This window comes from Periplaneta americana, chromosome 3, assembly GCF_040183065.1.
Source record: "Periplaneta americana isolate PAMFEO1 chromosome 3, P.americana_PAMFEO1_priV1, whole genome shotgun sequence".
Classification (NCBI taxonomy): domain Eukaryota; kingdom Metazoa; phylum Arthropoda; class Insecta; order Blattodea; family Blattidae; genus Periplaneta; species Periplaneta americana.
The window spans coordinates 79,916,458-79,940,479 of NC_091119.1; the positions used below are offsets into that span (position 1 = coordinate 79,916,458).

General features: G+C 35.7%; 1 protein-coding gene across 7 annotated transcripts in view; it reads left to right on the forward strand.

Moving 5' to 3' along the window:
• Btk (tyrosine-protein kinase Btk29A) overlaps positions 1-24,022 on the forward strand; it is a 361,167-nt gene that overhangs the window by 15,212 nt on the left and 321,933 nt on the right. Inside the window, exons 2-3 of one of the 7 annotated variants that reach the window (XM_069820858.1) lie at positions 8,131-8,329; positions 17,216-17,374. The exons of 4 other annotated variants lie outside the window; for them this stretch is intronic. In XM_069820858.1, coding sequence (XP_069676959.1) covers positions 17,332-17,374 — 43 coding nt within the window. In that variant the 5' untranslated portion in view covers positions 8,131-8,329; positions 17,216-17,331. The remainder of the gene's footprint in view (positions 1-8,130; positions 8,330-17,215; positions 17,375-24,022) is intronic. 2 more of the 7 variants (XM_069820857.1, XM_069820856.1) reach the window with 2 other exon arrangements.

A 24,022-nucleotide genomic window follows, 5' to 3' on the forward strand; every position in this document is an offset into this window, starting at 1 on the left:
AATCTTTTTCAGATAAAAATGTCTTTAAGCCTCATTTAATGTACATTGTAAGGTTTTCCTGTTTTCTTACTGAGATTCAATACTGGCACCCACTGACTGGACACACACATATTGGCCCACTATTGAGGACATGTTGCTTCACTCAAGGTTTTGATAAATTTAGTAATTGAATTTGAAATATTTATGTGATTCATTATTGTTAGTGGGTAGTCTAAATAATTAAATGAGTTTATTCATTCTAGTGGAATATTGTTAAGACAGACTTTGCTAGGTATTGAAGGCTAAAATTTCTGTTTTTGTGATGGATATTTGTATGCTGTGTTCTGTAACTGCTTTACTTAAACTGTGCATAGATCTTTGCAAACCATCTTTGGAGCTTGCTAATAGTATCTGATCATTAGCATATACTACAACAGAGAATTCTACTAACTATGTGATTTCTCAGACATTATTACGGATATTAGAGTGGCAAGACTAAGATGGACATGTTCAGAGGAAGGAGAGAGGGGGATATAGTGAGGAGAATAATGGAAAGCAGAGTGGAGAATAGAAGAAATGTTGGGAGACTGAAATGAGATGGCTAGATGGAGTCGAGGAGGATGTGAAATGGTTGGGGATCAGGAATTGGTGGCAGGTCGCCAGTGATAGGAACACTTGGAAATCAGTTTTGAGGAATGCTGTGGCACACTTTGGGCTGTTAAGCCAATGTTGATGATCTGCATATACTAACGTGTCTAATTTTATCTGGAATTGATATTTATTCAACCATATGGTAAATATCTCCAGTTATTTATGAGAGAGTTCACGTGTGTGTGTGTGCGTGCGCGCGCTTTTTTTTTTTAGAATATGCTTATTTATTTTAACCGACTTCTCTCACTAGCATTCCTTCCACTTCAGAACCAAACAGAGCAATAATACTTAAGGTGTTTGTTATTACACGATCCCAATACAGTAACTCTTGTGTTGAGCTGTTTAAAAGGCAAGCAGGCTGACTTGCAGCGAAGTGTATTCCAGATGACATATTGCGCAGTAGCTGACAAAACTAATCATTAGGCCTGCCCCCTGACACATATGTACAAATATATGTATGTACATTCATACATACATATACTACTTTTTTATTGACGATTTACTATGCTTTAAGTCACCTTAGTTATAGAACCCTGTTATGGGGATTCATAGCTTGACTATTAAATTTCTTATTTTGCAGAAGAGAGTTGTAAGGATCATTTGTGGAGCTCCCTTAAGATCGCATTATAAACCACTTTTTATCAAGTTGGGTACTTGCATTGCCATCATTATATATTTTGAGCTGCCTTCTTTTTATGAAGAAGAAACTTTTAAATTCTATCACTAATTGTTATCTTCATAATTATTCCACCTGTAATGGAAATAATATTTATCCTAATAAGACTAAATTTAATATCACTCAAAACAGTTTTGATACAGTTGCAGTAAGACTTTATAAAGACTTTCTTATATAAAGGAATCATCTTTTCAAATATTTAAGAGGTCGCTCAAGATTAAATTGAAGGCAAATCCTCTTTATTGCCTTGAGGAATATTTTAATATTAATTAGTAGTACCTTTTGTATTGACGTTGGTATGTATTTTTTTAATGTAATGTCTCCAGCATGAAATATATATCTTTCTATCATACATACATACATAGACTCCATACATTTTTCAAAGAATTGTCACTGCTGACATTGTTTTGAAATTGAAGGGGTCTAAATACCGATACTCTCATTTGTTGGTTTCAAAAACATAATGTTTAGCTTCTGGTCATATTTACAATACGAGTAAGGATAGATTTAGTGACTCCTTAAGAAATAAGTGAGAAGTATGTTGCAAAATGTTGATAATTTAGTTGTACATCATCATCCTCACAGATCGTAGTCCTTTGAAGAACTGTTATGGTCTGCCAGAGTTTTCTTTCCACTGTTTCTTAGGATGTCCTAATGATCTTTTTCTTGTTGGATTGTAATTCAGGATTGCTCTTGGTATCCTGTTTGGCATTGATGTACATATTGGAGCCAATTGGTTTGATATTGATGTATGTGATCCAGAACAGCTATAATTTGAAGCTTATTCAAGACATCTTCATTCCTTTTTCTGTCCCATTTAGTTTAACCTGCTGTGTGGCACATGAACTTCATTTCACTGGCAGTAATCCGATTTTCGTCATGTATCTTAAGAGTCCAAGCCTTACTGCCATAACATACAGGTCTCGCCAAGTTTTTATAAAGGCGGAAGCTTGTATGTCTTCGACTAATGATGGTTTCATAATGCTATTTGATGATACCTATAGATTTATTAAATTCAAGAATTTTGTCTGGTATATGTGATTTTGCCTTGATGATGTTTTTTTTATAATCTAGATAACTGAATTCATTTAATCTTTCTAATATTTGATTCTGTGGCACTACAGCCCATTAAGGGCCAAGACTGACCAGCCGGCTGCTGGCCTCACGTCCACATGCCGAAACAGAGGTGGACGATCATCCAACCAGAATAGAGGTGTCATGTGGTTAGCATGATGATCCTCCCAGCTGTTATAGCTGGTTTGCTAAACGGATTTTTGCTACCTGTCGTAGTTCCCCAAGTGCATCACGATGCTGGATGGGCACTGGATTGACATTCGATGTACTGGCCGAAATTTCTTGAGAAAATTTCTTCCTCCATGAGGACTCGAACCAGCGCGCATTCCGTATCGCGAATTCTAGGCAGCATGCCTTAGACGATGACGCCACGGCGTGGAACCTAATATTTGATTACCAATTTAAATTTTTCTTGGTATTGATTCTTTTCCATAAAAAGCCATAACTTTAAATTTATCCATATAAATTTCCATTTCCATTGAATACTTATCTGCTGTTGATGTCAAATTATGTACAGATTGTTGTAGGTCATCTTCTGCAGAGGCTAAAGGTATTAAGTCATCTGCAAAGATTAATGTACTGTCCGACTGAGTGGTTATGTTGCATCTCAGTTTCCTCCATCCTTTTCTGCTGGCCCCTCTGTAAAGGCTAATGACAGCTCATAGGCTTTATCCTGAAAATATTTTGTGTATGAATTTAGAATTCTGCGTAATATTATGCAACTGTTTGAAATAATTTAAAGAAAACAGTCCCGTTAAGTAACTGTCACGTGATTTCTCCCATTTCAATGATCCTGCAACATAATCATTCGGTCAGACAGTATCTAAATGTAAATGTTGTTTTACAATTATGTACCTATGTTGTGTTAATTTAAATTCTTTGATGATAGCATTCATACAGATATTAAATAAAAGTGGGGAAAGTCCATAACCTTGTCTAACACCTGAATTTATTTCCCTCCAAGGTGATACATTATCTCCAGTTTTTACTGCAATTGAAGTTTTATTGTATAAGTGAAATATGTTTTGGATAATTTGATCTGGTTAGTTGGATCCTGGATAGGTTCATACACTTGGACACACTTTGGCCCATTGTGCGCCCTCTATATACGATGATTGTCCAAGTCCGACAGGTGGCGTGAATCCGATGTTGACTGGTGGACCATCCTGCCTCATCCCCTGATAGAGCCAGGTCCTGTTTCGCGGACAAGTAGTCTGATAAGCCCCAGGGCACAGTGGAACGTTCGGGCAATCTAGCTGGAATAACTTAATAACTTCTCTCCTATCTAACAGATTTGCACAGAACTTTGTATATTAATTACAAGTGTCATACTTGTTTTGTGTACGAAGTCTCAGTGCGTTTGGATTAGGCAAACTACCCCTTTACAGGGTGTGAACCTATTCAAAAACATTAACTTTTCTCTTATCCAGCATATTATCACAAAATATAGTACATTAGTTGCAAATACTGTATTTGTTTTGTGTACGAAGTCTGGTTATGTTTAGATAAAGAAAACTACCCATGTACGACTATAGGGAGTAATCTAAACAAAAATAATAACTTGCCTCCTATTTAGCAGACTTTCACGAAATATAATATATTAATTACAAGTGCCATACTTGTTTCATGTACGAAGTTATGTTTGGTTATGTTTGGATAAGGAAAACTATTCCACTATGGGGGTGAATCTATACAGAAACAACTTCTCTTCTATCTAATAGATTTTCATAAAATATAGTAGGCTTATATTGTTTACAAGTACCATACTTATTTTGTGTACGAAGTCTGGTCTGTTTGGATAATATAACTTTTATAGGGGATGAATCTGTACAAAAATAATAACTTCTGGCTTGTTTATCAGATTTTCACAAATTATAGTAATATTGGTTACAAGGACCATACTTGTTTCATGTACGAGGTCTGGTTACATTTGCATAAGGAAAACTACCTCTTTATAGGAGCTGAATCTATATAAAATAATTTTTGTCCTATTTTCAAAATATAGTGTATTAATTAAAGTACTACACTTGTTTTGTGTAAGAGATCTGGTTATGTTTGGCTAAGGAAAATTACACCTTTATAAGGAATGAATCTATAGAAAAATAATAACTTCTCTCCAATGCAATGTAACAATTTTTCATAAAACTTTGTATAATAATTACAGGTAGCATACTTGTTTTGTGTACGAAGACTGATTTATGTTTGGTTAAGGGAAACTACCCCTATATAGGGTGAATGATTGGTTTGCTTTCTTTACTTTTGTTACCCTTCGAGGAGTTGTGGCAGCTACCTCTTTAATCATTCGGACATAAGAGTGTAGGGAACACCGTACTGCAAAAACTAACTCTTCAGTGTGTGAGGAAATAAAATCTTCCACAATATTTCGCCTACATATTTTGCTCGATTCTGCGAAAAGTTTACGAGATCTCTACCTGTTAACAATACCGAATGTTGAGATGAAAAATTAATATTATCTTATAATCACTCACCATATTTTTCATTAGGAAGAGAAATCTTTATTCATCTTACATTTTTTCCAGAGCTTACGAAATTCGCGAAGTTCCCTACAGTTAAGGAGAGAAATTCCTTCCACCTTCAGAATAACTCTTCAAATTAAGTTTTTAATAACAAAAGATAGAATTGAATGGGTTACATCAACTGCTTGTTTATGTGGATGATGTGAATATGTTAGGAAAAAAAATCCACGAACTGTTAGGGAAAACACGGAAATTTTACTTGAAGCAAGTAATGAGATAGGTTTGGAAGTAAATCCCGAAAAGGCAAAGTATATGATTACATCTCGTGACCAGAACATAGTACAAAATGGAAATATAAAAATTGGAAATTTATCCTTTGAAGAATTGGAAAAATTCATATATCTTGGAGGAACAGTAACAAATAAAAAATGACACTCGAGAGGAAATTAAGTGCAGAATAAATATGGGAAATGCTTGTTATTATTCGGTTGAGAAGCTTTTGTCATCCAGTCTGCTCTCAAGAAAGCTGAAAGTTAGAATTTATAAAAGTTATATTACTGGTTGTTCTCTATGGTTGTGAAACTTTGACTCTCACTTTGAGAGAGGAACAGAGGCTAAGAGTGTTTGAGAATAAGATGTTTAGGAAAATATTTGGGACTAAGAGGGATGAAGTTACAGGAGAATGGAGAAAGTTACACAACACAGAACTGCACGCATTGTATTCTATACCTGTCATAATTAGAAACATTAAATCCAGACGTTTGATATGGGCAGGGCATGTATCACATATGGGCGAATCCAGAAATGCATATAGAATGTTAGTTGGGAGACCAGAGGAGAAGGACCTTTGGGGAGACCAAGACATAGATGGGGGGATAATATAAAAAGGGATTTGAGGGAGATGAGATATGATGGTAGGGACTGAATTAATCTTGCTCAGGATAGAGACCAATGGTGAGCTTATGAGGAAATTAACCTCAGGATTCTCTAAAAGTAATTTATAAGTAAATAACGAAAGATAATGAGTTATTGGGCTCGATGCTATCACTCAACACTTCAAAGAGTTCACAACACATCAGAGAGCAGCTCTACAGGAACACTGTAAAAATTAAATGTGCTTTATTACCAGCTCGTAGCACAATCTAACTGAAAACCCTACATTCTTAACCCTTAAGCAGTCATGTCTAACTTTGTAACATTAAGTCACACAGGCTGTTGCTGACAATTGTTGCTGACTGTTTCTGACATCTATGGATTATTTTTAGTGAAAAATTAAAACATTGCTCTTTTTTTATTGTACAACTATATGAAATACTTTAAACCTGTCACAGTGTTATAATTAATGTACAGTAATAGTAATATTTTAATATTGGTTTACATGTAATATTTGAATGACTATTCACTCCTAATCATAATTTACTTTTATCTTCCTCTCCAGACAACTTTCTTGATTTTTCTGTGTATACAGTCACTATTTAACATCCATTATTATTATTATTTGTTACACAAGTATGATAAGTTTAGTCCTGTCACTATTTACAATAGGAACATTGTTGTAACACTTCGTCACCCCACACCACTTGAACCATTACTATCTCGAGTATCAGAATCCCGATTTCAAACATGTTTTCGGTTATTGATGCCTTACCAATTCTAAGAAAGGTACTGAAAGTTTCAGAAATACAGGCTTACTCAATGTGTAGTTAACAGCTCTGTATATGTGACTGACTGGGGTGTTGACAGCACCCTGCGTGACTACTTAAGAGTTAATATACATTGTAGTATGCAGTCCTAAAAATTACAGTCCCACAGATGCCCTTCATTTTTTAAAGTTTAGACAAACATTAAGTTCATAAATTTTAACAAAATGAATACCTACAAATGTAACGCAAATAAAAGGTTTTATTGCCATATATTTTTCATTACTCATATATGCAAAAGATAGTACGATACACATTCAGTTTCAGTTTCCAATTTCACAAGTCTACCTTCTACTTCAAACAGTTTACAACCTCTTACTACAGTGTGATCCAAAAGTCGCGCACATTAAAATTATAGTGTCTATATTGAGTAATGCAGTTGGAAAGTGCTATCGGCTACTGCTAGATAGCATCATGGGTATTAACAGCAAAAAGCCTAGACGTCATTGTGATGTGTATGTATACACTGACACTTGCAGTAGTCCTTTGTTTATTGCTCGGCAAACATGTCGTTTTCCCAAGAGCAACGAGTTTTCATTGTTGAACATTATTTTTTAAGTTGTTCTTATGCACGTGTTGTAGATGAATTTCATAGGAATTATCCGGATGTGACAGTGCCTAACATTTCGACCATAACGAGATTAGTCGCCCGTTTTAGGGAATGTGGATCAGCGCTTCTTAACAATGATAAACGTGAATGTTGGTTCCAACAGGACAGTGCCACATGTCACACATCTAATGAAACCATCCAGTTTTTTCGCGAGTTTTTGGTGAGCGTATCATTTCTCAAGTATTATGGCTCCCACGTTCCCCCGATTTGACGTCTCCAGATTTCTTCCTGTGGGGTAACTTAAAGGAAGGATATACGAAAACAGGTCGCACACTTTGGAGGAACTAAAGAGGAACATAACAACGGAGATTAACAACATCAATGTACGTGTGCTAAAAAAAGTGGCTGCAAACATGGTAAAAAGAGTTCGTACATGCATTACTCAATGGGTTGCCATTTTCAGCATATATTGTGAAAAATAACGTAACTCATATAAAAACTGATGTAAGTAAACGTAATAAATTTATCTTTATAAATGTATGTGAACATATTATTAAGATGTGTGCGACTTTTGGATCACTCTGTATTTTATTTTGTTCTACCAGTGACTGGACGAGATTCGACACAGCCCTCTTCTGACATGCTTAACTTTTGGACCTAGACTGAACATAAACAAGACCTTACCAATGTATCAAACATGCTGTGAGATATCATAGGTATTGCTTAATAGCTCTGATGTCTGATATTGTCAAAATACGAGTACTAGACTTGAATTTTAAAATTTTTTTCCAGCTAGATTTGCCATCTGTCCCACTGTGCAGGGCCCGGAACCTCAAACCCTTCCTGATCAGTTGATGCTGACAGGTGGACCATCCTGTCTCTGCTCCTAATTTAGGCAGGTTCCCGTCCATTATGAGTAGCCTGATAAAACCCAAGTGCCTGGAGCCCCAAGCTCTTTCTAGATCAGCATTGGAAACCTGTACTACCCCCAAACTTCACCCCAGCCTATTTTTACTGTTGCAGATCATAGATGAAATGAGAGGGAGGTGGAGAGTGTTGATAGAATGATGAGGGAAATGGGAGTACTCCGAGAAAACCCTCTGCAAGGTCTGCTTTGTCCATCACAAATTTCAACACGACCTGGCCAGGGATCGAACCCTGGCCACCTGGATGGAAGATCAGTGCGCTAGCACTTCAGCCACAGATGCGGCAATTTTATGTGGTATATTATCATTTAATAGTATGTTTAACTTTGTCAGATGTTTTTTGAGGTCTGTGAAGGTGATTTGTGTTTCTATATTAAATTCTTGTGTTTTTCTGTTAAAATTTTCAAGGTAAAATATCCATCACAACATGATCTTCCTTTTCGAAAATGGCTTTATTCTACTCCCAAATTATGTTCATAGTTACTGTAAAGTCATTTTCTATTATATTTGCAAAAATTTTATATCCTGTGTTTAATAGGCTTATCTCTCTATGATTGTCACAGTTATTTTGATTGCCTTATTATATATTGAAATTACAATAGATTTAGGCCAACTTTTGAGTGGTTCTTGTCCATTCCATATCAGGTTTAGGAAAGAGAGTAATCTTACGAGGAAAGCTTGTCCTATACGTCATTTAAACAGTTCTGTATTTATGCAATCTAAATAAGCAATGCAGCATTTTATTAAATAATACAAATTTAATTCCAGAATGTCTACAAATGAAAGCTGTCGCATATTTTCGATTATATACGAGGCATGATTGGCTGTCCATCTATATAAAATAAATATTTTTCCTACTCTTAATTGTTTACTTTGTAAAGAAGATAATACTATAATGGATATGATACACCTCAAGAACTGTAAAAATTTAACAGGCTACAGATCTGTCATTACAATATGGAAGAACTCAAATATGCCGAGCATTAGCAACCAACCAACCATATTTACACAATCTTCACTTGGTACTTTGTTACATTTCGTGTTTCATAAGACTGTAGGAAATTAATTCAAGGTAATGGTTTCAGTATGAGAATTATCAGAATATGGTAACATCAGAGGGGTAGTGTTTGATGCTATAAATGGTGGTAATATAATTTAACCATGTTTCCATAGAAATTATATTCAGTCTTACAGTTTCTTTAGTTTCTCTACCAAGAAATTTCAAAATTTTATAAATTTGTGATTGAGGTCGTGTCATATTATTTTCAAGAAAGGAGACAAATTTATCTCAATTTCGTGTATATTATTTTCTTACTTCACATTTGACAGTCGCTCATTTTTCATAGTAATTAATTTTATCATCTTCATTTCTTGTACAAAGATATTTCTGATAGGCTTCTCGTTTGTTTGCAATAATTTGTTTAATATTATCATCCTAATTTTATGAACCTCTCATTCTATGCTGTCTTCATTTTTTGCCCAGACTTTCATATGCTGCTTGCTTCACCGTATCTGCAATATGTCACCATTCTTCTTTGACCTCATCACTCACTGGTATTGTGTTGTTTAAGTCATCTAGTCTTTTTTGGTATAACCATTTAATACTGCAGTCATTAAATAAGTGAACTTTATATGAAGATTTCATATTCTCATTGTGAGTTTCTTTGTTGCCTTTTTATACCACCTTGGTTTTTATTCTAACTGGGCAGACAAGTAAATAATGATCTGTTCCTATTTCAGGTCCATGGGAAACTCTTGTATCTAGAATTAATTCGACTGATTTATAATACAAATAGTGTAATCAGTAATCGGTTTTAAGCCTTTTGCTTCCCAGGTAAATTTGTGGCTGTCTTTATTGTTGTAAAATGAGTTCATAATTTTAAAGTGATTATGAAGGACAAAACCAATCAGGTGAGGTCCATTACCATTTCTTGTTGGTTCACCAAATATACCAATAGTTTTATCTATTTGTAAATTGCCAATTCTTCCTTTAACATGACAAAACCATTCTTGTTAATCTTATTTGAAATTAACTGAAATTGATTGTAAATTTTTCACTCTTTTTTGTCATCACTTTCTATTCGTGCATAAACTCCTATAATAGATAGGTATCCTCTAGAAATTTTCAAGCATAATTGAAAGATTCTTTCATTCCAATAGGTGTAAAAATTGTAAATTATGTTTTATTTAACGATGCTCTGAGGCGGCCGGGTAGCTCAGTTGGTAGAGCAGCTGGCTACGGACTGGAAGATCCGGGGTTCGATCCCAGGTGGTGACAGGATTTTTTCTCGTTGCCAAACTTTCAGAACGGCTCCGAGGTTCACTCAGCCTCCTATAAAATTGAGAACCGGATCTTTCCCCAGGGTAAAAGGTGGTCAGAGCGTGGTGCCGACCACACCAACTCATTCTAGTGCTGAAATCATGGAAAGCATGGGGCTCTACCTCCATGCCCCCCAAATGCCTTCATGGCATGTTACAGGGAAACCTTTTTAACGATGCTCTGAACTGCCAAGGTTATATCAGCGTCGTTCAATAGGTGTTGATAAAATTGAAAAATCTAGAGTATATGTCCCCAAATTATGCTAACAGTTTAATTATGATTTTGAATTACTTGTTCCATGCAACCAATATGGTTCAAACAACATTTGAAAACATTTCAGAAATACAGGGTGGCACACGAAATGTCATACACTGAAAATATCTAATAAAACGTTTAATTTTGGGTTTAGAACTTTCAAATTTTGTGATGAGTAGCCTTAGTTCATGCATGGTTCAGTAGAAGGCAGCATTTGTCAATGTCGTGCATGTGCATGTGCAGTGCCACCCGCTGAGATTTGTGAAACATGGCGGACAAGGGACAGTTGATGCTCGAACAGAAAGTGAAAACGGTTTTGTTTTACGCAGAAACAAAGAGTGTAGCCGTGACTCAGGAACATTTATTTTCGTACGAGGTGGGCTCCCTGCAGACAGACATTGTACAGATTAGCCGAAAAATTTGAAACTGATGGTGGCAGTGTTTTAGAGAAGAAACGACCGTGTGCCGCCACATGACTTGAAATCGCACCCTGCACTCACTTTTTCACCATAATTTTCAATCTCGTGCACAATATAGAGGGGCAGAGAAGGCCTGACGGCTTTGTCTCTACCAGGTTAAATAAATAAATACTAAATATTAGGAGCTTCTCTCCCCAAAATCTGACATTCTGCTTGTTCACACAACCATTCGGATAAATGTATACCTCATCGGAGAACCACGTGTTATGAATCATGCCATCATCTTCTGCAAGAGCCCAAGCAGCAAACTGTACTCGCTGTTCCTTGTCATTCGTTGTTAGTTTATGCAGCACTGCAATTTTGTATGGGAATAATTTCAGATCGGCATGAAGTATCCTCTGAAGAGAACGACGTGAGATGCCCAAATCGGCAGAATCTAATCTGGTGGATTTAGCAGGACTTCGTGTCAAAGTCACTTTCTTCACCTCAATATGGACTGTGGTGGCAGGCAGTCGTTTCTTCTCTAAAACACTGCCATCAGTTTCAAATTTTTCGGCTAATCTGCACACTGTCTGTCTGCAGGGAGCCCACCTCGTACGAAAACAAACATGAAAATGTTCCTGAGTTACGGCTACACTTTTTGTTTCTGCGTAAAACACCGTCTTCACTTTCTGTTCGAGCGTCAACCGACCCTTGTCTGCCATGTTTCACAAATCTCAGCGGGTGGCACTGCACATGCGTGACATTGACAAATGCTGCCTTCTACTGAACCATGCATGAACTAAGGCTACTCGTCACAAAATTTGAAAGTTCTAAACTCAAAATTAAACGTTTTATTAGATATTTTCAGTGTATGACATTTCATGCGCAACATTGTAATTGAGAAAATCAAAATGTTAAAATTGTCTGATATTAGTGTAAGATAGGTATCTTGGTCTTAAGATTTAATTTTAAAACAAACAAGCGAGAGAAGCCCAGTGAGCAAGTCGATATGTTTTCATTGAAAGCATTGCAGTTGGTGTACTTGAACTTTGCTAATGCTGTTTTAAAATCAATTTGGGCTTCTTGTTCATCAGTTGATGCAGAGAGATTTTTCTGTAGATATATTCTGATTGTTAATGATTGGAGATGATTAATGAAAGAGAATTCTTTTGTAACATGTGTTATATGTTATCCTTCTGAAAATAAATTTTCTGTAGGAGTGAGGAGAAAAGCAATTTACTATATTAATTAGGACAAGTGGAGGAATAATAGTTTATTAATATTGTGATTTATATATCTGCCTTCCTTACTTATGGCTTTTAAGGAACCCAGAGGTTCATTGCAGCCCTCACATAAGCCCGCCATCGGTTCCTATCCTGTGCAATATTAATCCAGTCTTTATCATCATATCCCACTTCCCTTCCATCTATGTCTCGCTCGGTTTTCCCAAAGGTCTTTTTTCCTCCGGCCTCCCAGCTAACACTCTATATGCATTTCTGGATTCGCCTATATATGCTATATGCCCTGCCCATTTCAAACATCTGGATTTAATGCCTTCCTAATAAATTAAAATTTAAACATAAACTATTTAAACAGATCATATTTAAGAACCTTCTCACCAAAAATTTGAAGAAAAAATAGTGATAGCTTACATTGTATTTTGAAAAAAAAAAAAAAACGCGAAAAATATATTCTTCCTTGTTCGATTTAAAAAATATTTTTGCGAAAAAATAATGCCACTAGCAATAAGAAGAAATAGTTGTTACCATGATGCCATTGGATCATAATGGCTGGTATGCTGCTGTCTCTGCAGTGTTTACTCATGGAATTGTCTTGCAGTAACTTTCCATTAGTATAGTTTTTAAATTATGTTGCATGCTAAGAGGTCATTTGTAAATTTTATGATCGAAGTTTTTAAATAGTCCCTATGCAATATCCCATTCCATTTTTAAGTTTTTTTTTCTAAATCATTATTGATTCTCTTTAAATTATCTGCAACCCTTCCTGTATTTAGTTACATACTGCTGCCTAGCCCCTCAACATCAGCCTTTAATAATTCTCAGAAAAGTAAAAGATGAAGAATAGAATGGTATGACATTAAAATTAGGAGGTGACAGTGAAGTAGAGTCGCTAGGAATGTCTGAAAGTACTGACCTCAAACAATGAAAAAATAATAATAATAAAAAATAATATATACTGACCTCAAAGCAAAACATTTTGTTGTTGCTTGGACGAGTTTCTTCTTCTTCTTCTTCTTCTTCTTCTTCTTCTTCTTCTTCTTCTTCAGAACACGGACTATGTAGAAATAAAGTTAAAAGAAAATGTCATTACTGGAAAGGCATGATATTGTGTGTTAAAACAGCTTGCGATTTTGACATCCATGCTTAAATGATGTAAAGAATGCTGTAGAAGAGTCATTCCATGTCAAATCAACACACTGATTTTGTCTGACGTTCTTTAATTTTGATGAGGCTTTCCATTTTAAGTGATCTTACATAGTTATGAATGGAAATCATAAGAAAGAGACTTGTTTGTCTTCCAATTAAAAGTGATAAAATGTGTGTATCCAATGTCACTTCACTTACATGATTCGGGTTCCGCATATTGCGGATAGATGGCAGGACTGTGACCCATTTTGAAGTTACATGTGACATCAAGACAGTAAACTGAGGATAAATTTAATGACGGTGTTTAAAATCAGCATGTAGTATTACTATGGAAGTAATGGGACATGCAATGAATAAAGATTAAAAAAGCAAAACATTTTGGTGGGCCACACTGTGCATGATGTGTATCTGTGAAGAATTATATCGTGTACTAGGGTGAGTGTATGTGTAAATGTTGATGTAAGTGTAGTGTAGGGAATGAGTGAGGATGATGATGATAATGAAGAAAGGAAAAGGGAAACCTGGTTCATCATGTAGCCTATTCCTGTCGAATAGCATGGGGACTACCAGGCTTAACATTCTTTTTCGATGGACAATTCAATATCAACAGTGATATATACATTTTCTTCGTATGCACTGTGAAATGATTTGGGATTTATTCTAGGCATATTGGTGCATAATCTAATGATTAATAATTGTGCACCACCACCTCTCCCAGTCCTGAAGTATAAATTTTACACGAAAATCTCTGACACCCGCTGGGAATCGAACATGGGCTGGCTAGTTTGAAGGCAGCTAGCTTGGCGAACTAAGTTATTAAGTATTAATTTTTATTTTTTTATAAAAAAATTCCTGCGTCCTGAAATAGTTAATTACCATTTTTTCTGAACCAGATGAGATACAGATCTGGGCAATGTCTCATTTTAAAGCTCTTTCGATAGGCTTTAATTTGACATATAACATCACAGGGGTTACAATATAAGAATTTTTCTTACAAATCAAATAAAATTTTGAACTAAGAAAGGTAATGGGTAATTTCATAAGCAGATGCGAGAAAATAATAATAAAAAAAATAATTTGGGTTAGATTAATGTCGTCTCATATCTTTAAGGTACATCTAGCACTTTTAGCATAAGAAATATTTTTTGCATAATCTGGCACTTTTTTTTTACCCTTTACCAAGCTCCTTTCTAGTATTGAGTGTTGGCGATGCTGTTTCCATAGTTGCCTACTCTAAAGACAAGCGATGGTGACAAATCACTAAATCTGGCGTTGTTCATTATTTTCTTAACAACAACAATAATAACATTTATTTTATTATCAATATTATTCATTTTATTATCGCTGATATAAGAATTTGATAATGTAGTGGCTTTAGACTTTCTTGTTGCTTGTTGGAGACTTCCCACGAATTGATATTGGTGACACTCAACACTGGCTGTTACATTGTTAATTTTCTTTTCGTCATTATACTGCAATGTTTGTGACATTGTATGAATGTATTTGCACTATGTTTTGTTTTTAAAAGAAAACTTTATGCTTTATTAGACAGTTAGTATTCTAATAATTAAAACATGGAATTAAGAAAGTACTTTAAGATTAGAAGTGAAACAAATAGCAAACATAAAACTGGTTTTGCTATGAGAAAACAATGTGACTGAAAGTGTTGGTGAATTTTCAAGTTCCATGCTGCATCCTCTTAGACAAGAATTGCCCAATTCAGATACAGATAATGGTAAACATGAAACTGGTTGTGTTACAAGTGAAAACAGTGTGACTGAAAGTAATGATGATTTCCAGTGACTCATATCTTGGTAGTTACACCATTTATGTGACTGAAAGTATTGGTGATTATTCAAGTTCCATGCTACATACTCCTAGACAGGACTTGACTAATACAGATACAGGTAATGTCACAAAGTGGACTAAGAAGTTAAAGTTAAATATATATTCTAAAAATAAAAGTAACAGGAATTCCCAAGGTGTTTGGCTGAAACAGTTTCAATGGTTATGATATGATGATACAGTGGATATAGCTTTTTGTTACGTATGTAAAGAATTTTGCCAACTGTTGCGAAAGAAAAAACTTCTACTTCTTCAGGTTTTAATAGCTGGAAGAAAGCTATAGATATAAAGATTTTTATGCCCATCAGAAAGGGAGTTCCCATTATTGATGCTTTGTTCAAATGAAATGAACGTGAACAAGAGAGCAGAAAAAAAAGTCAGTTTCTACTCTAGTAAATGCCAAGTTCTTGATGAAATGGTGCAATTCCTTGTTATAAATGAGTTACTGAAGGTTATAAGAAACTAGGATTTTTATGCCCATGAAAAAGGGAGTTTCCATATTGATGCTTTGTTCAAATGAAATGAACGTGAACAAAGAGAGCAGGAAGACAAGTCATCTACTCTAGTAAATGCCAAGTTCTTGAAGAAATGGTGCAATTCCTTGTTATAAATGAGTTACCATGTTATAAATGAATTATTGAAGGTTATAAGAAACAAACTTCTATGAGTACACACTCAAGAAGATTTAAAACTGCAAGAAATTTCTAAAAGGATTCCTAAAAATTCCACATATTTATCTCCAAAAATTCAAAATTATTTTTTTTTTAATCATGTCTGAAATGACCAAAAAAAAGTATAAGAGATGAAGTTAAAAGTGCGGATGTGCAATTTTTTTTACTTTATTTATGGATGGTACACGAAACAAAAAGCAAGAGGAAAGTGTTACTATAGAGTTATGTTTTGTAAAAAAATTGAAAATTTTATGAACTAATGTTTTCAATAGAAATAGCTGAAAAATGTGATGTTGAAACATTAGTAACCATTTTGCAGAAGAGTGGTCTTAATCCTCAACACATTCTTACAATGATGCAGGTGTCATGTTTGCGAGAAAGGGAGGTGTTCAGAAAATAATACAAGAAATATTCTCAAGAAACATTGTGTTCATTGTTACAATTATTGACTGCATCTTGTTGTAATAGAAGTAGTGGATATATTCTTCAACACTTGTATTCTATTGTATGATACATTTTCTGAAGCAGATCAGAATTAGAGAAATTTATGAAGGTAAAGCCCTTGTGAGACTTTTAGAACAACATTGGTGAGGGCACTATGATGTGGTTGCAGAGTTACTAATCAATAACTGAGACACATAGGTTAGTGAAGGGTAATGATAACAAGGAATTTGATGGGGAGGAAATTACTTGGAATAATTGCTTCTGCTGACAAGATTTTGCAGAATAGTGAAACAAGCAAAAAACATCAAAGTATGTGATAAATGTTGTTGTATATTCTCTTAACCCAATGCTTACTAATGAATTTATTGTAACCTCAAAAGAAAGCCAATTGTTAATGTCAGAAACAGAATGCAAAAGAAAACAACTTTATATGCATAAAAATTGTGTAAGACTTAAAGATTTCATCACTTACGAAACTATATGTGAATGGTCTGACACAGATAACAGTGGTTTACAGAAATCTGTATTTATTGATACCATAAAGGTTGTATTGCTTTAATTGCAGAAAAGGTTTCAGGATAATGCTAATTTTATAAAAGCCATCACTGCAGCAGAAGAATTGATTCATAACCTAAAAGATTAACATTGAAATACCACAAATGGAAAGAATAATTGTGGCAAGGAACTATATTTCAAAAACAAATGAAGAATACAGCACAAGAATGAAGAAAGTTGACATTCTTAAGCTTTTATCTAATGTGAAAGAGGCATTTCCAAATGTGTATAAATAGGTCGCAACAGCAAGAACTTTTGGATGTAGCACTGCCATATGTTAAAGCACTTTTTCTACCCTCACCAGAATTGACCAGCCTCAACGCCAGTGCGTGGATAGGAGGAGAGAAGCAAATTTAACACTGCTTGGATTTGAGAATGTCACAAGGCAGCTGAACAAAGAAACATTTCTCAGGATGTTAGATGCCCATGGGGACAGAAGACTACAGCTATTTTAACATTCAAGGTAATTTTCTTTTTACAACATAAGCTTATGTTATTGTTATTAGTGAAAATATAATAATATACACTTTTATTAGAACTACAATAATGGAGCATGACTCATTTAACTAAATTCTTAGAATGACATTGTTACATAGAAGATAAAAGAAGTCCTACTGCCTGTTGCAAGTAATTTGGTAACTTGGGAGCAGAGTGAGATAATTTACGATTTTTGAAAATAAGTTTTATTAATATTTGTATTAGTTATTACTCTTTTCCACAGGTTATATGAAGTATGAAAAACTATGTATATAGTTGTTACGTAGGTATTTCAAACGTGCTTCAGAATAGGTGTGCAGTTCTTTGACCCCTTCTAATCATTCTTTGCCCCCTCTCCCCATCCAATATTAAAAGATTGGCCTTGCTTGTGCCATTAAAATATAAAATACGTTTGGAAAATTGGGGATGATTTTCACTTAATTTTACAAACTTACAAACAACATGGCGGATAGCTGCTAGACACGTGTTATTACGCTCCGACTTAGGTGATTATTAGCAGCGGTTTTAGAGTGCATTACTATTTGAAAGTGTTTAAAAGTGTCGTGGTATATAATTTTGTGTTATTTCGCATTCGATTTCTACGACAAAATGGGTGGAAATAGCAATAATAAGAAGTCATCTCCCAGCGAGTTCTCCGAAGAAGCTGTCCGACGCGTCATGGTGGAAGCGTTGAAAGATCCCGGCATGCTGCAGGTACTGACGCAGGCCATCAGGACCGCCATTGTGGAGGACTTGAAACAAACTATTGCTGAAAACAGTGCTGTGATAGAAAGCCTGAAAACAGCTCTAGAGGAGAAGGACAGGCACATTAGGCAGCTCCAGATGAAGGTGGACGATCTGGAGCAATATCAGAGGCGACAGTGTTTACGGATTTTCGGTGTGAGTGAAAGTGAGTCTGAGAACACGGACACTATCGCCATTGACGTGGCTTCTAAAATAGGAGTAAAATTAACTGAAAGTGATATCGACAGAAGTCACCGAGTGGGGCGAAGAAACAGTGATAGGCCCCGGCCTATCATTGTCAAATTCGTCAGCTATAGAAAGAGGGCTGAGGTATTCAGAAACAAAAAACTGTTAAAGGGTAGTCTTGTTACCGTCCGTGAAGACCTAACTAAAGCCAGGCATAATCTGTTAAAAGAATGCATAACTAAATACAGCTTGAAAAATGTGTGGACACAAGACGGAGACATTATTGTCAAAGTAGGCGAGCATAAACACAGAATTAAATGCCCAGAAGACATGATCTGAACGAGTCGGCTGCGTAAAACTAGTAAGGCAACTAATTTTAATATACTGCAATATTCAATCTATATTAAATTTTACTCTATCAGTAACTTTACCTAATAATTAATTCTTTTTCATTCTTATTTTTATCATTTAGTACTGTAAGTCACTTTAACTTTTACTATATAATAACGTTATTTATTAATTAATTATTTTTCTTCTTCACATTCTTTATCATTTAGTACTGTAATTTTAAGTTATTATTGCTAGAAAATAATTTAAAAACTTGAATTGCATATAAGTTGGTACAATTGAGAACAAAAAGCAGCATGTTCACCCGACAGTCCCTGAGGTCAGTGTACAGAGACCGGTCCCCTCTATTAACACGAACAATAGCAATCCTACCTGCCCACTGCCCTGTACCGCAGACATAATCAAGGCTGCGCTTTCTTTCTCTCCTTTGTCACTTAATGTTGTTCACGTGAATGCTCAAAGTCTGTTGTGTCATTTTGACGAATTTTCTTCTATCTTCTCACCTTTAGACATTCACGTTATTCTTATCTCCGAATCTTGGTTACATCCTAATCTTCCTTCCACTCTCGTAAACCTTCCTGGCTATACGCTTTGCCGTAATGACAGAGAGGGCAAGAGAGGCGGAGGGGTGGCTGGTTATATTAGATCCGATTTGCGACCTAAAATTATTCATCATTCTCCAAGCCAGTACTCTGCCAAACCCGAGTTCATGTTCATTGAAATTTGCACCTTATTTACAAAATGTCTAGTGTGTGTCGTATATAAACCCCCACATATATATGACGTAGATGATTTCGAAACCGCCTTACTAAACGTAACGCCGCAATATGAGAACGTTATAATCATGGGTGACTTCAATTCAAACTTACTTGACTTACATTCTAGTACGACTAAAAGACTTAAATCATTCTTTCAGTGCCTTGATATGGTAATCCTACCCCTAGCTCCCACACATCACACGGAAGGTACAGACACATTACTGGACTTGATAATTACTAACAATGCCGACAAAGTACTGACGCATGGACAGTTGCCTGCACCAGGACTATCAGGGCATGATATTATTTATCTATCGTTTAATCTGCAGTGTCCTAAATCGACTCCAAGAGTAATTACTTACAGGGATATCAAAAGAATAGATGATATTGCACTGAAAGAAGACGCTGCGCAACTTCCATGGCACATGATCTGGACATTACGAACTGTAGACGAGAAAGTAGACTTATTCAATACATTAATACTTCAACTTTATGACAAACACGCACCATTAAAGACCAAACGTACCAGAAAGACCCCAGCCCCTTGGATGACGACTGAAATACGTAGCCTGATGTCCGAACGCGACTTAGCTTATAGAAAATACACCCGCAACAAAAACGACGAATATTTTAACTCCTATAAACACCTAAGAAATAGAACGACTCAACTAATAAGAAACGCTAAACTGAAATACTCCTACAAACTTATAGAACCCAACACAACCCCTTCCGAATTATGGAAAAATCTGAAGGTTATTGGACTTGGAAGGGCTAGTGAACAAGCAGACATTCCCATCCCACTTGACCGATTGAACGAACACTTTGTAAAGGACCCGACCTTAAACGACACAACGAAACAAGACACAGTTTTGCCTGACTCAGCTCCCCCAACTCGAGACAAATTCTATTTTACCGACGTCACTCCCATTGACGTAATGAAAGCCATCCGACGCATCAAGACAAAAGCCCAAGGGCCAGACAACATTAGCATATTACTCATACAGAAAATACAAGACATAGCAATACCTACAATTGCACACATATTCAATAGTTCCTTAATCATTTCAACTTTCCCTAAAATATGGAAGCAAGCTTTCGTTCTTCCTCTTCCAAAAGTCAAAGTTCCCACCGACCCGAACGACTATAGACCAATCAGTATCCTGTCAGCCATATCAAAAGCACTGGAAAGAATCGTACACAGACAAATTACTAACTACATGAACGAACACAAACTATTCGACAAGTATCAGTCAGGTTTCAGAGCTGGACACAACACAAGCACTGCTCTACTTAAAGTGACCGAAGACATTCGTGAAGCAATCGACTCTAATAAAGTAACAATACTAACACTTCTTGACCTTAGCAAAGCTTTCAACTCTGTAAATTTCGACCTGTTCACCCATAAATTGAGAAATCTGCATTTGTCAGAGACTGCTGTGAGTTGGTTCGAATCCTACTTACGGGAAAGACAACAATGTGTTGTATCCGGGAATCGAAGCTCTTCCTGGCTTAACATAACATCAGGTATACCACAGGGTTCGGTACTCGGACCATTGTTGTTCACAATATATGTCAGTGATATTACATCTCATGTAAGGCATTGTAACTATCACTTGTATGCTGACGACCTTCAATGCTACATCTCTTCCCGCTTAGATCGAATAAATGACGCTATAGATAAATTGAACGAAGACATTGACTCGATTGTGACATGGACAAAGAAATTCCATCTTAATATCAATCCTGGAAAGACACAAGCAATCATATTAGGACACAAACGGCAAACCGACGCTGTAAAGCACCTCGACATTTCCCCCGTTAAAGTAAGTACAGTGCATATCCCTTTCAGTTCTTCGGTAAAAAATCTTGGCATTCACATGGATAATAATCTCAACTGGGACATGCAAATCACAGAAACCTGCAGAAAAGTATATTCTATTATTCATGTGCTAAAAAGGATAAATGTTCATCTTCACTCTTGCTTAAAAAAGTCCCTTGTGCAGACCCTTGTATTTCCCTATTTTGACTATGCTGACATTTTACTGACTGACCTTTCCAGCGACAACAAAATGAAACTTCAACGTGCTCATAATTTGTGTGTACGTTTTGTAAGCAATGTTCGTAAATATGATCATATTACCCCATCCCTGGAAGCAATAGGTTGGCTTAAACTAGATAAGAAAAGAAATTTACATTCACTTCTCTTTCTCTTCGAAATCTTGAACTCTTCTATTCCTTCGTACCTGTCGTCTCGCTTCACTTACCTTTCTTCCCACCACAATCTGAACACACGCTCTCGCCATGAAACAATACTAACAATACCATCCCATCGCACCTCTTCATACTCATCCTCTTTCACAATAGCCCTGCCAAGACTCTGGAACTCGCTACCTGCTAGCATCAGGGACTGTCGAAATAAAATTCAATTCAAACGCAAACTTACTAGGCACTTGGTCAGTAATTGAGACTCGTTCAGACATGGTTTCTTGTAAATAGTTCTTTTAATCTACCACAAAATATCTCAATATCCGGTAATTTCATCACTATAGAATTTTGTTATTGTAGGTTTAATTTGTAATTTAGTAAATACAAAAATATTCTTTGTTCTTAACTTCTATGATAAAATGTCTAGCTTTCATTAATCAGGTATTCTTGTCGTACTTTAATTTTTATTGTAATTGTAATTGTAAATTTAATATTAATTGTAATCTTATTGTTCATGTTATAGTTGTAATCCCCTGGTAGAGGGGCAGAGAAGGCCTGACGGCCTTATCGCTACCAGGTTAAATAAATAAATCTAATCTAATCTAATCTAATCTATTTTTGGAAAAAACCTAATTTTGCACAACTACACTGTCTCACAGATTAGGCTTCTTTTCATGATCAGTAATGTTTGAGGCAAAACTACATCTTTGATGGGTCACAATGATTTGTGGGCTGCCTAATGGGAATCGTTGCTCTAGGTCAGTTGTCATCAACTGATTTGCACTGTACATCTCCCTAGCTCGCTCGCTTGCCTCGAACAACCAAGTGTATGGTAACAAAGCAGAGGTTCCATGCAGTGGCAGTGTCTCTGTTTTTATGAGCAAGACATTGGGCATGATTTGAATAAATCAACATTAACTGTATTATTAGATTAAAATATTTATATATTACATACGCAAACAGAATAAGATATTAAATAGCAGCAGCACAATTCTTACATATTACTGGTATAATTTCAATTAAATACTTAATATTCAAATTAACAAAAACATTGTATTTCTAATTAATCACTGATTGCCACTACATACATAAATATGCATTAACTAAATCATGAACATAATGAATGGTACTATTTTAGGTTTGAAAGGAGATAAATAATTGAAATGGGAAACTATAAATTGTTTATGAAAGAAACAGACTAAAAATAAATACTGCTAGTATTCGTGAAACACGAATAGAAATTTACTCAACAATGGCAGAGATTTTCGAGATTTTGGATCCTTTTTTCACCCACCAACCATAACAGTGCAAGTTTTTGTCCTTGGATGTACAGTAGTTCCTTCACAGAGAAGTATGATGGGGGGAGCGCAAAATTTTTAACTCCAAGGTGCGTTTCATTATTACACATTCAGTCTGTTTGGCTAATCAGCTTCATTTGCATTGTTTGTTATTAATATAGCAACAAGAGTAAATTAAATTTCAAATTGTAAGATTGTATCTTATTATTTTCCAAAATCATTGTCTTATTATACCCAATTAAGAAATAATTATACAAATTTATATAGCATATTGTATTGTGTTATAAAATTTATATATGGTAACATAACAGTGCAAATGTAACTCAACTAACCTCAATGTTTATTACAAATAAAATAATGAAGCTTTAACAGTGACTAATATCACGTAGTACTGTAGTAATTTCCTTTATTTAGCAGAAGGAATGATCAAACCATTACTATGTTTTATAGTATGTACAAGGCGCATCCAGAAAGTAAGTTTCCGATTTTTTTCCTTTGAAAGTATACTTAATTAGCCATGTCAATTGCGCATGCGTAACATATCTATGACGTATCAATCATATGCCAGCCGGACAGGTCCCGCCTCGTGCCAGTAGCGTGGCAGCAGTGGTCTGAAATGGAAGCTCTTATTCCTTTTCCCGCCGCCTGCGAGGTTCGATCGGTGATAAAGTTCTTTAATGCACAAAGCATTGCGCCAATTGAAATTCGTCGGCAGCTCTGTCAGGTCTATGGGCCGAACATCATGAGTAAGCAGATGGCGCGTCGCTGGTGTAGGCAGTTTTCCGAAGGTCGTCAAAGTGTCCATGATGAAGAGCGCAGTGGGCGACCGTCCCTCATCAATGATGATCGTGTTGAGCAGGTGCGGCAGTGCATCATGGAGAACTGTCGCTTCATGATTATGAAGCTGAGCAGCCATTTTCCGCAGATATCGCGATCCTTGTTGCATGAGATTGTCACTAAGCACCTGCTGTTCAAAAAAGTGTGTGCTAGGTGGGTGCCGAAAAACCTGACACCTGAACACAAAATGCAACGTTTAGGAGCAGCACTGACATTTCTGAAATGGTATCACAATGACGGCGACGAGTTCCTCGACAG